The sequence below is a fragment of the Leuciscus leuciscus genome (genome assembly GCF_965113295.1).
Source record: "Leuciscus leuciscus genome assembly, chromosome: 14".
Taxonomy (NCBI): domain Eukaryota; kingdom Metazoa; phylum Chordata; class Actinopteri; order Cypriniformes; family Leuciscidae; genus Leuciscus; species Leuciscus leuciscus.
Window position 1 is genome coordinate 501,918 of NC_138738.1, and position 15,000 is coordinate 516,917.

The window sequence follows — 15,000 nt, forward strand, 5'->3', positions numbered from 1 at the left end:
CAGATATGAATATGACACAGTTGGCAACTGGTTATATATCAGCATATTTTAAAATGAAGGATTTAAAGTTTTTCGATGGCGTCTCCTGTGAAGCTGATCTTCTGTTGGCATTCCCTCACTTCAGGACCGACCGTCACCCGCAGACAGTAATGCACGCTTCACAAGATATCACAGCTGGATTCAATTAAATCTGCAAGGTTTGTGAAATTAAATGTTTATTAGATATTCAGAGATTTGTTTAAATGACGTAGATGCGCATTTGCTGAATGTTGACGGCAAATGAGAAAGTATTTTAGCCTGATTGTTTGCCTTTTCTGTTACAAATAATATAAAAGCAAACGCTTTACTTTACTTACTTCTCATACCATTTACTTTCTTTGTTTACCAGTTCTGTCTAACAAAGTATTAGAGATCGTAAATTAATTAAGACGGAGAATGTGAGTGAGTGCTGTATGATCCTGACAGGAGCTGCCGTTGCCGTTCTCTTCTGGCGCTGGTGTGTTCTCAGCGCCGCCCGCCAAAATAAAAGTCCGGAGCGCCGTCAAAATAAAAGTCCCGCTTCCAACGCATCGGCCAATCAGAAAAACGTATTTCAAAAAAGCCAAATATCGGCTGATATATCGGCCGTGGCGATATATCGGTCGACCACTAATCACAGCTGATTATGAATGTGCCAAAAATAGCAAGGAGACATTTTAATTGTTTATTTATTAACTAGTGTTTTCTGTGTCAGTGTCGGCTGCAAAGATGGAGTTAATTGACGATGCCGTCTCGCCATCATCGCAGTGAACGTGCCTATATAGAGAGATGCACACTTCATATGGATTACATAAGCAGAGAGTAGGCTAGTCGGTTTCTTTTCGTTTTGAATTATTTTGTTTAAAAGTAGACAATTCAAGCTTTCTATATGGAATAACTAATGGAATATTGTTAAATTAGCTGATAATCGGGTGACCAGATCGCAAACCAGAATTCAAAGTCGACAAAGCTTAAATTTATGGGCTCACGCACTCTCATTCGTCATGAATCCAAATGTTTCCATGGCTGCGATGTAACATTTAATTGCTAACCTATTATTTCTTTTGTAAACAAAGCTTTGTGCTTCACTAGTGTCATGATATTCATGTAAAACAGCATTCACATTAGGGCTGGACCCGAATATTCGAATATTCATTCGGTGGGTTGGTATTCGATTGGAAAATTTGACATTCGAATATTCAGTTTTTTGGGGGGGGGTTTTCACACCTGGGATCCCCCGCGAAACGGTTCTCATTCACGCTTGAATAAGACCGGCGACACACTGGCTCCGTGTCCGCGTGTCCGTAACAGGTTGGAGTTTGCACACTGCCTGTGTGAGACACGCGTCTCAGGAGCGGCTCGAGCCACGCGGAAAACGCGTGCATGCTAGAAATAGAACCGACGCCAAAGTGTTCCTGCAACGGGAGTGTTCTCTGGCTAGATGCGCGCAGAACAGCGGAGTGTGTATGGACAGAAGTGCCTGAGCTTGTGTTTTGGGTTAAGCTGCGTTGCTTTGACATTGTGGAAAATAGAATAATAGAAACAAAATGTATTAGCCTTTTTACCCGTTATTATCAATCTAAATTAATCTCGTTTTTAATTTAACTTAATTTCGTTTTTCTTTATTTAAATTTCGTTTTTTCTTTATTTAAATTTCGTTTTTCTTTATTTAAATTTCGTTTTTTCTTTATTTAAATTTCGTTTTTTCTTTATTTAAATTTTGTTTTTCTTTATTTAAATCTACCCTTTACTGTGTCAGTAATTTGTTAGTGAGAAAAAGATTAGACTACCTTAAAAGTATTGCTTAAGTCAACAGACCTGTGTGTGTGCGTTTTATATCACTAATGCAGTGTCTGTTCTCGGAGCATAAGCCCTGCCCGCGTGAGGGGCGAAAAATCGATCATAACTCCAGTAAACTATGGAGTGCCGCAGGGATCTGTGTTAGGCCCTCTGTTATTTTCAATATATATGATGCCACTTGGAAATATTATAAGGAAACATGGAATTAGTTTCCATTGTTATGCTGATGACACTCAAATATATATTTCATCAAGGCCGGATGAAAACGCTAAATTTTCCAAATTGACAGAGTGTGTTAAAGATATAAAAGATTGGATGACGCGTAATTTTCTTTTATTAAATCCAGACAAGACAGAGGTAATACTTATCGGTTCAAAAAACCGCCCACAAAACCTCGCACAATACAACTTTAACATCATAGGATGTCCTGTTACTTTATCCGCTACAGTAAAAGACCTGGGTGTTATACTCGATTGCAACCTGTCTTTTGAAAATCATATTTCATATGTTACAAAAACAGCCTTTTTCCACCTTAGAAACATTGCTAAGCTACGTAATATGCTATCAGTTTCTGATGCAGAAAAGTTAGTTCATGCATTCATGACCTCGAGACTGGATTACTGTAATGCCTTATTAGCTGGTTGTCCTGCATCCTCAATAAACAAGCTACAATTAGTCCAAAATGCCGCCGCTAGAGTTCTTACGAGATCAAGAAAATATGATCATATAACACCGATTTTATCATCACTGCATTGGTTACCTATAAAGTTCCGTATTAATTACAAGGTATTGCTACTGACTTATAAAGCCCTAAACGGCTTAGCTCCAGTCTATTTAACGGATCTTCTATCGCCCTATAATCCATCGCGCTCTTTAAGATCACTAAATTCAAGGCTTTTGGTCATACCTAGGATATTCAGAACCACCAAAGGAGGGAGAGCATTTTCACATTTGGCTCCAAAACTCTGGAATAGTCTTCCTGATACTGTTCGTTGCTCAGACTCGCTCTCCCAGTTTAAAACTAGATTAAAGTCGCATCTCTTCAGCCAGGCATTCATATAATCCTATACAGTTCAAACTACAATCCGGCCTCTAGCTCATAAATGCCAGAGGAGAACTGGCCCCCGACTGAGCCTGGGTTCTCCCAAGGTTTTTTTTTCTCCATTAGGTCACCTGATGGAGTTTTAGGACACCATTAGGTCACTTGGAGTTTTTCGGTTCCTTGCCACTGTTGCCTTTGGCTTGCTCAGTTGGGGATATTTTGGGGATATTTAATTTAATTTTATCAATCAATAAATTCCTCTTGAAACAAACTTTGTTGTATTATTTAAATTGAATACTGTGAAGCTGCTTTGATACAATCTGTATTGTGAAAAGCGCTATACAAATAAACTTAATCAAATGTAAAATAACACTAGTCCTGAGTCCTGACTAAATTAAATACATAGGCTATTAATCCTGATTCCTTACAATGAAAGCTATCTTTTGTTGTTTTGACGACAACATTGACAGACACATAGCCTATGGCTGCTGTCACTTTTAGAGCTAGTGCCCGGATCCATTACTGTTATACTGTCTGTCACACGCGTTTTATGCTTATTTCAGACATAACCGACTGTTTACGAATATACTGACCATGACCGGAATTTTTACACAATTTTGCATGATTTTTCCCCGTTAAAGCGATATAATCCGCGAAAAATAACTTTTGTTACTCGCGAGCTGTTTGTGAGACGGCTTTACTGTATGTGTGCACGCAGAGTAAACATCTCTCAGAGAGCGCGCGAGAGTACTGAATAGTTTAAAATCGCAAATGTTTAAACTGATAAGACTTAAAAAGAAGTGAAAATGATCAACTTTAGTTACGATGCAAGTGACAAAAGACAATTCCGTCATGTCCTGACTGCTAAACACAAGAGTGTGGTATCGACGCTTGACTTGTGCAACCCATTTTGAGAGCGAGAGAGAGAAGACGCGGCACCGCTGAACACTCACGCCGTTGGTAAAATCAATGTTTGCGGGGGAATTTCCCGCATTATAAGTGGTAGACCTGTGGGAATTATTAAAATACTATTGAAGTAGCTCCTTTTTAGGTACTAAATCGTCATTGGAGGCTGACTTGCTGCTCTCACGCTCAGACAGGTGGTGTTATTGTGCGTGCTAGGGAACGTAATGCGCCATACGTCATTGCGTCGCTATATCAGTGATATCGCGATATGACACTTTTTTTATCATGTAAAAATGTATACCGGTATTATCGTGGACGGTATGATATGGCACACCCCTAATGGACATACCGACACATAGAGATTCCTGCCTTTATTAGAGAGAAGAATATGTTCAGCCCCCTCTCTCCGAAGCTTCGAATATTCGATGTTCATTACTACCGAAGCTCAAAAAATGGTATTCGGACCAGCCCTAATTCACATACAAAAAAAAAGTGTTTTGGCAGACCACCGATGGTGCTACTCAGCCCATGTCTGCTTTATGTTACTCTATTGTATTTAACAATATTTAACAATGTACTGATATAGTTATGTGCTGGGAGCTCATGTGAGAGGTCTCCTTTTCAGAGAATAATTATGTCCTGTCCTGTGTCCTGAATGTTCAAGGACAAAGTTTTTGCACTACCCTTTTAAGTTTTTGCACTTCATTTAATGTGTAGAAGATGTTCACAGAATTAAATGTGACATTTGAAGTGAGTTGAGCAGTCTTATTTTCCTCATGTTTGTAATGCCTTTGAATAAGATGGGGGACATGAATCGCAATATATTGCAGAATCGAATCGCAATACTTGCTGTATCGCAATATGTTAAGAATCACAATAATATTGAATCGTGGCCCAAATATCACAATACTATCGAATCATCACATTTTTGCCAATTCCCACACACACACACACACACACACACTTCACCTTGAAGCTGACGTACTGCAGGTGGTTGGAGTGGCGTGTGATGATCTGCTTGATGAGGTCGGGGTGTGTGGCCTTCAGGTAGGAGCTGGCCGGTTGGTTGAGCTCGAACTCGAAGCACCTCCAAAGCTGAGGCGTGTGGAAGATGTTGTTCCAGCCTCGACACACCTGAGAAGCCCAGGCCCGGTCCAGCAGCGGCAGATACTGGAAGATGATCAGCAGGATCTCCTCGGGGAGCAGTCGCCAGTCCACCGACACGCCCTCCTCAGAACCGGCCCGACGGACCCGCTTGCACACCTCAGGGGCCCCGGGGTCCGACACACACCTCTCCTCCGCTTCGTCCACTCGCTTCTGGCCTCGTTTCATTCTGAAGACACAAACCAACAGCCCTTATGAACAATGGAATATGAGATCTTCACATTAGGCCTGGCAAATTTTTTTTTTTTATTTCAAATATTCATCGAAAAAATTTGAATGTTTGGTGTGTCAAGAGTCGCGAGACCTGATGATGACGTCACTGACGTGTGTGTTTCTGTTAGCTTATCCGGTACAGAAGAAACAAGTTAACAGCAAGTATTCAGTTAAACAGCCTTATACCATGGTCTGGGTGAATACTCGATTCTGATTGGCTGCAGGGTGTCCGTTAAAAAGTGCTAGAGGACACCTAGTAAAGGAGTTCTGGTGAAACTGACTGTTTACCGTTCGAAATTAATAAATAAATGCGCTGGCTACATCAGCTGTGAGTAACCATAGCAACAGGCAGTAAACTGAAGGGTTCTACGAGCTGAGCGGACTATCTCCGAAACCAAGTTATTGTTTGTAAAAACTTTAGATTTCGATTGTAAAACTAATTAAAATATAAACTAATGTTTTAAAAATGTGTTATTTAGCAAGTGACCATGGTATAAGCGGGTTAATGCCCTTCGAGGTGTCCACTGTCAGGTATTAATGGACTTTGGCGGAGGCAACCGTCCTTCGCTGCGTGTCGGGCGGTTCACTCCTCGCTGTCCTCCATTAATACCTGACAATGGACACCTCGTCGGGCATTAACCCTTACATAATGAACGAGTTTTTACAGCTTGTGCTCGTAATCATTACAATCAAACTGTGGTGGGTAACGCTGTTAAATCAATTTGGCATATATACACAGTACAGGCCAAAAGTTTGGACACATATCTATTTTTTATGTTTTTGAAAGAAGTTTCTTCTGCTCATCAAGCCTGCATTTATTTGATCAAAAATACAGAATTGTTTTTTTAATATTGTGATATATTATTAAATTTTAAAATAATTGGTTTTCAATTTATTATACTTTAAATTATCATTTATTTCTGTGATGCAAAGCTGAATTTTCAGGATCATTACTCCAGTCTATCACATGATCCTTTAGAAATCATTCTAATATTCTGATTCATTATGAGTGTTGGACACAGTTCTGCTGCCTAATATATTTGATGAATAAAAGGTTAAAAAGAACTGCATTTATTCAAAATAAAAAAATATTTTCTAATAATATAAATCTTTACTATCACTTTTTATCAATTTAACACATCCTTGCTGAATAAAAGTATTGATTTATTTAAAAAAAATAAAGAAAAAAAATTACCGACCCCAAATGACTGACCAGTAGTGTATATTGTTGTTACAAAAGATTTCTATTTTTAAAACATTTGCTTATTTTTTTCTTTTTATTCATCAAAGTATCCTAAAAAAGTATCACAGGTTATGAAAAAATATTAGGCAGCAGAACTGTGTCCAACTTTGATAATGAATCATCATATTAGAATGATTTCTAAAGGATCATGTGATAGACTGGAGTAATGATCCTGAAAATTCAGCTTTGCATCACAGAAATAAATGATAATTAAAGTATAATAAATTGAAAACCAATTATTTTAAATTGTAATAATATATCACAATATTACATTTTATTTTTGATCAAATAAATGCAGGTTTGATGAGCAGAAGAAACTTCTTTCAAAAACATTAAAAATAGTAATGTGTCCAAACTTTTGGCGCATATATATATATAATCTGTGATGTCGTTAATCTGGTTCATTTCTTTTTTTGGCCAGTAGAAGTTCTGAATGGCCGGTAACTTAATTTAGTAGCCAAATTGGCTGGTGGGTAAAAAAAGTACATTTCAAACCCTGATTACAACATAAAGATAATAAACATTGTGTTCACATGTGCGCAGCTGAGCTGTTACTCAGTCTTTCCATTTTCATCATCTATTTAATTCACTTCTTTACTCTTTAATTACCTGTGATTAACTAGATCCGCTGAAATCTTCTGAGTTCATCTAAACACACATGGATCAACAAGCATTTGCCAAACACATTCATGCATGAATTAACTGAACAGAAATTAAATGTGTGTGTGAACACGCCCGACCTGACCATCATCCGTGAATCAAGATTCAGATATGCGTGAGAAAAAAAACACTGTACAATATTAATCAAGAATAAATCTGCATCTGAACAAACACCAACATAAAGATTCTGTCATTATTCGATCAGCTTCAGTTTGTCTGACATCAGTGAATCCGCCTCAACACACTCCACTAAACATCTGTCGCTCCTGCCATCCCATAATCACAGTAATCCTCGATACTTCTGATATAAAACAAAGTCTAGTTTCAAATCCAGTCAGTTTCATCAGTAAACTCAGTCTGTCTCTGTGTGTGTGTGTGTGTGTGTGTGTGTGTGTGTGTGTGTGTGTGTGTGTGTGTGTGTGTGTGTGTGTGTGTGTGTGTGTGTGTGTGTGTGTGTGTGTGACAGATGAAGCGATCATCTCCTCCTCTACTACTAGTTACAGCAGCAAATAAACATCAATGAACATCAGAAGGAAAGTTGAAAGATTCAGAACAATTTCCTGAACTCAATCATGTCTCATAAACCAGCCGGAGAACAATAACCTCACACTCACCTCAGAGAACACACTCTATACTAGGCTTGGGCGGTATTCGAATTTTGATACCGTCAAACCTCCTCCCTATTTTACCGGGGTATACGGTATTACCGTGACTAATTCAAAATTATGACATAATGGGCTCAGACGGCGTCACCAAACTGTTGGTCACCGTTCAGAAACTGAATGCCAGATCGGGCAAAAAATAAATAAAAAAATCAAGCCCAACCCCTGCACGTTGTGTCTGAGTCAGGCCGACGGCATTAACTGTTATTATGAGCCGGAGCCCACCATTATTCAACATAATATCTGTGTGCGTGCAACAAGCAAAAAGTGCCTCTGTAATCCGGTGACGCGTGTCCATTGATTTTTATTAATACAACTTTTCTGCAAAGATGGAAGTTGACGATCGCCATCTCTGTAGTGAACGCGCCTATAGAGAGAAATGCACATCATTACACAATCAGAGAGTGGCCTTTTTCTTTTCGTTTTGAATTGTTTCGTTTAAAGAAATTGACGATCGGCATCTGAACGCTATAGAGAGACATGCACATCATGGATTACAGAGAGGTAGGCTAGTCTATTTATTTTCGTTTTGAATGGTTTCGTTTAATGAAATTGACGATCGCATCTCCGTATGAACGCGCCTAGCGAGAAATGCACATCATGGATTACTCAGCCTAATCAGTGAGTAGCCTATTTCTTTCGTTTTGAATTGTTTCGTTTAAATAAATTTCAAGCTTTATTTATATATATTTGCCATGTCTGTGAGGCATAGCCTACACTGAGTTTCGGTTAATTTATGAGATTTCAATGCAAGTGACCGCGGCATGCCCATCATGTCATGATTATCCAGGAAATTGGTTGATGAAAAATGTATTAAAATTAAGAAACAATATATACAAAACGAAATTCGTTTTAAAGAGGCCTTTTACAAAACGAAATTTATTGAAGTGGTCAAATCGTCTGACTCCCGATGCATCCCATCTTATTTGTGCCGTTCACTTTTCATAATCAACAAAGATGGAAAAAATAACATTATAATATTTTAACAAATACGAAACTTAATGCGCTTATTTAATGAACTCGAGAACAAAATGCATCCTGGCAGCAGTGAGTGGGCGGTTGTTTCGGAGATGCGACATTAGGTTAGAGGTGTTTACATCTCTTGTATTTACCGCCTCTCCCTTCTCATGCGGTTGGAACCAGAAATATTGCCAAACTGCAACCACACATAAGCAGTTTTTAGGCAATAAATAAATTATATATATTATAGGCTATATAATTGCCGGTAATGACTAGGGATGTCAACGATTAATCGACGATCGATTAATTGTCGATAATACATTTAATCGATACAACTTATCGATCATCGATTAAGCAGGTCTTCATGCTCAACCGCGAAACATGTAAAGCGAGCGCGCCGGAGTTACGTTTGGGACCATTTTACACCTTCATCATGACTATGTTTGCGTGTGCATTCGCAGCCTTTTGTTTTGTGCAAATGTAAGTTGTAATACTGTTTATTTTCTGTAGGCCTATCTATATCTGATTTATCTCATATTGGATGCATTTGGTTAAGAATGAACTCTGTAGTGAAGCGTCAGCTTCAGCGCGCGCAGCTCAAACGGCAGTGCACGACTAATAATGACTATTGGGACTGTAATATTACATAACATTATAAAGAGAACAATATTGTAATAAAACATTGTGAATTATTTGGGTTTAGTTGCCGTGTCGCGTTGCTCCAGGAAGAGCGCGTCCACAACATAGTTCTGAATGAATGGCACGTAACTTAGTTCAAGTTCACTTGTGCATGAATTTGCGTCATTTTGTGCAGATATAATTTGTAATATTATGTTTATTTTGAATATATCTGATTAATCTCATATAGGATGCGTTTCTTTTAGATAAATAACGTGCTAGCAAAGTGCTCCAGTTTAACGGTAGCAGATTCATTCAGCGCGTGCAGTTGTTCCAGGAAGAGCGCGTCCACAACAGTCACACATTCTAAGAGCATATGAGGCGGCGTTGGTGATACGTTGTATTAGTAGTTATATTTGATTATTAAATAATTAATTTAATTATCAAATAATTAATTTAATTATCAATCACATCGAAACATTTTACAATCCTACTCTCCCTTTATTTATATTTAAAACCATTCTAATTGATTTGGTGAGGAACATAGCGTTTTGAGCAGCATTTGCAGACCCTGTCGTGCTGTCATAGCCACTGCAGTAGACGCATATCGCAGTATTAAGGCTAACGATTAATCGATTAATTGATCGTTAATTTAAACGACGATCGATCATGGGAATTTGTGAAAATTGACATCCCTAGTAATGACGGTATTGAAACTGATACCGGTGCTATTTTAAGATCCCGCGGTATCCGATATTACCGTAATACCGCCCAACCCTACTCTATACACACACACACTCACCTCAGAGAACTCACTCTATACACACACACTCACCTCAGAGAACTCACTCTATACACACACACTCACCTCAGAGAACTCACTCTATATACACACACTCACCTCAGAGAACACACTCTATACACACACACTCACCTCAGAGAACACACTCTATACACACACACTCACCTCAGAGAACACACTCTATACACACACACACTCACCTCAGAGAACTCACTCTATACACACACACACTCACCTCAGAGAACTCACTCTATACACACACACTCACCTCAGAGAACACACTCTATACACACACACACTCACCTCAGAGAACTCACTCTATACACACACACACTCACCTCAGAGAACTCACTCTATACACACACACTCACCTCAGAGAACACACTCTATACACACACACACACACTCACCTCAGAGAACACACTCTATACACACACACACTCACCTCAGAGAACTCACTCTATACACACACACTCACCTCAGAGAACACACTCTATACACACACACACTCACCTCAGAGAACTCACTCTATACACACACACTCACCTCAGAGAACACACTCTATACACACACACACTCACCTCAGAGAACTCACTCTATACACACACACTCACCTCAGAGAACTCACTCTATACACACACACTCACCTCAGAGAACTCACTCTATACACACACACACTCACCTCAGAGAACTCACTCTATACACACACACACTCACCTCAGAGAACTCACTCTATACACACACACTCACCTCAGAGAACACACTCTATACACACACACTCACCTCAGAGAACTCACTCTATACACACACACTCACCTCAGAGAACTCACTCTATACACACACACACTCACCTCAGAGAACACACTCTATACACACACACACACACACACCTCAGAGAACACACTCTATACACACACACACTCACCTCAGAGAACTCACTCTATACTAGGGCTGTCAACGAATATTCTAAATTCGAATATATATTCGAATAGTTTTAAAAAACAGAAATTCGAACGTGAAAATTAATATTCGAATGTGAATTTCGAATATGGAAAAACACGCCCGCGGAAGCAGAGGCGCGGCTGTCTGCTTTGCGAGTGGGCGCGCGCGCTGCCTGAAGCCTTGTTTATACTTTCGCCTGTCTCCGCAGCGCGAGTCTCCGCAGACTGCGCGCGCACCTCCCCCAAACGGACGAGGCGTTTATACTCGACGCGCTCGCCGTTGTACTATTCTTTGAAACGATAGGGTGCGATTCGCGCTCGTGCGGACGCGTCGAGTATAAACAAGACTTGAGGGACAGGTCACGAGTCGCACTGTCTAGCACAGCGTCACTGCTGAAAGTTGACAGTGCACTAAAAGACAATGGAATAAATTGCAGTCAGTTTTTCCTTTTTTTAATACAAGCACCAATAATGTAAGTAGCCTTTTTCTTTTTTAATAGCACTTTATTTTTTATGAACCTCAGGGTAAAAGTTCTTTGTTGTCACATTTCTCGGAATTGTGTGCCTCATTTTATTTAAAGTTAAACAGAAAAGTTCCATGTTTACCACAGCTCGCTCGGAGCGTTCAATGTCGGTTCTATACTGTAAAACTTCAATTAATGTTAATACATTTGTTTCAATCACTGAATGAAGCCTGCTATATTTGGGGCAAGAATCGCGACCTTAAATTGCTTGCACAAAACTCTTGATCAGCACACAACATGTGCTTATTGTTGTTCATTTAAACCGTTATGAGCAGAGAGAGCGTGAGCGCGAGGGCGCGAGAGAGAGAGAGAGAGAGTGCCTGCGAGTGAGCGAGACTGAGGTCTGCGGTCTTGGCCATTAGTTTATTTACTTGGTTTTGTGTTGGTAATACATTGTCGAATATGTTTAAACTTAAATTAACTACCTATACAAGTTATGTATGTCTCTTTGTATTAATTTGTCCTGTTATTGACGTAATGCGCGTCATTGAAAAAATGCGCAACCAGATGTTCGAATAGTTCGAATATTCGTGTGTTTTTTAGAGGGAATATTCGAACGTCATTTTTGAGCAATTTTGACAGCCCTACTCTATACACACACACTCACCTCAGAGAACTCACTCTATACACACACACACTCACCTCAGAGAACTCACTCTATACACACACACTCACCTCAGAGAACACACTCTATACACACACACTCACCTCAGAGAACACACTCTATACACACACACACTCACCTCAGAGAACTCACTCTATACACACACACTCACCTCAGAGAACACACTCTATACACACACACTCACCTCAGAGAACACACTCTATACACACACACTCACCTCAGAGAACACACTCACCTTAGAGAACACACTCTATACACACACACTCACCTCAGAGAACTCACTCTATATACACACACTCACCTCAGAGAACACACTCTATACACACGCACTCACCTCAGAGAACACACTCTATACACACACACTCACCTCAGAGAACTCACTCTATATACACACACTCACCTCAGAGAACACACTCTATACACACACACACACTCACCTCAGAGAACACACTCTATACACACACACTCACCTCAGAGAACTCACTCTATACACACACACACACACTCACCTCAGAGAACACACTCTATACACACACACTCACCTCAGAGAACTCACTCTATACACACACACACTCACCTCAGAGAACTCACTCTATACACACACACTCACCTCAGAGAACTCACTCTATACACACACACACTCACCTCAGAGAACACACTCTATACACACACACTCACCTCAGAGAACACACTCTATACACACACACTCACCTCAGAGAACACACTCTATACACACACTCACCTCAGAGAACACACTCTATACACACACACTCACCTCAGAGAACTCACTCTATACACACACACTCACCTCAGAGAACACACTCTATACATACACACTAACCTCAGAGAACTCATACACACACACTCACCTCAGAGAACACTCTATACACACACACTCACCTCAGAGAACACACTCTATACACACACTCACCTCAGAGAACACACTCTATACACACACACTCACCTCAGAGAAAACTCTATACACACTCACCTCAGAGAACTCACTCTATACACACACACTCACCTCAGAGAACTCACTCTATACACACACACACTCACCTCAGAGAACTCACTCTATACACACACACTCACCTCAGAGAACACACTCTATACACACACACACTCACCTCAGAGAACACACTCTATACACACACACACTCACCTCAGAGAACTCACTCTATACACACACACTCACCTCAGAGAACACACTCTATACACACACACACTCACCTCAGAGAACTCACTCTATACACACACACTCACCTCAGAGAACACACTCTATACACACACACACTCACCTCAGAGAACTCACTCTATACACACACACTCACCTCAGAGAACTCACTCTATACACACACACTCACCTCAGAGAACTCACTCTATACACACACACACTCACCTCAGAGAACTCACTCTATACACACACACACTCACCTCAGAGAACTCACTCTATACACACACACTCACCTCAGAGAACACACTCTATACACACACACTCACCTCAGAGAACTCACTCTATACACACACACTCACCTCAGAGAACTCACTCTATACACACACACACTCACCTCAGAGAACACACTCTATACACACACACACACACACACACCTCAGAGAACACACTCTATACACACACACACTCACCTCAGAGAACTCACTCTATACACACACACACTCACCTCAGAGAACACACTCTATACACACACACACACACACACACCTCAGAGAACACACTCTATACACACACACACTCACCTCAGAGAACTCACTCTATACACACACTCACCTCAGAGAACTCACTCTATACACACACACACTCACCTCAGAGAACTCACTCTATACACACACACTCACCTCAGAGAACACACTCTATACACACACACTCACCTCAGAGAACACACTCTATACACACACACACTCACCTCAGAGAACTCACTCTATACACACACACACTCACCTCAGAGAACTCACTCTATACACACACACTCACCTCAGAGAACACACTCTATACACACACACTCACCTCAGAGAACACACTCTATACACACACACACTCACCTCAGAGAACTCACTCTATACACACACACTCACCTCAGAGAACACACTCTATACACACACACTCACCTCAGAGAACACACTCTATACACACACACTCACCTAAGAGAACACACTCACCTTAGAGAACACACTCTATACACACACACACTCACCTCAGAGAACTCACTCTATATACACACACTCACCTCAGAGAACACACTCTATACACACGCACTCACCTCAGAGAACACACTCTATACACACACACTCACCTCAGAGAACTCACTCTATATACACACACTCACCTCAGAGAACACACTCTATACACACACACACACTCACCTCAGAGAACACACTCTATACACACACACTCACCTCAGAGAACTCACTCTATACACACACACACTCACTCACCTCAGAGAACACACTCTATACACACACACTCACCTCAGAGAACTCACTCTATACACACACACACTCACCTCAGAGAACTCACTCTATACACACACACTCACCTCAGAGAACTCACTCTATACACACACACACTCACCTCAGAGAACACACTCTATACACACACACTCACCTCAGAGAACACACTCTATACACACACACTCACCTCAGAGAACACACTCTATACACACACACTCACCTCAGAGAACACACTCTATACACACACTCACCTCAGAGAACACACTCTATACACACACACTCACCTCAGAGAACTCACTCTATACACACACACTCACCTCAGAGAACACACTCTATACATACACACTAACCTCAGA

General features: G+C 40.5%; 1 protein-coding gene across 2 annotated transcripts in view; it reads right to left on the bottom strand.

Annotated features, from left to right (window-relative positions):
* fbxl3b (F-box and leucine-rich repeat protein 3b) overlaps positions 1-15,000 on the bottom strand; it is a 24,250-nt gene that overhangs the window by 8,114 nt on the left and 1,136 nt on the right. For both annotated transcript variants that reach the window (XR_014211499.1, XM_082189583.1), the window contains exon 2: positions 4,736-5,099. Coding sequence is in view for 1 of the 2 variants with exons in the window: in XM_082189583.1 (XP_082045709.1) it covers positions 4,736-5,099 (364 nt within the window). In the remaining variant the exon portion in view is untranslated. The remainder of the gene's footprint in view (positions 1-4,735; positions 5,100-15,000) is intronic.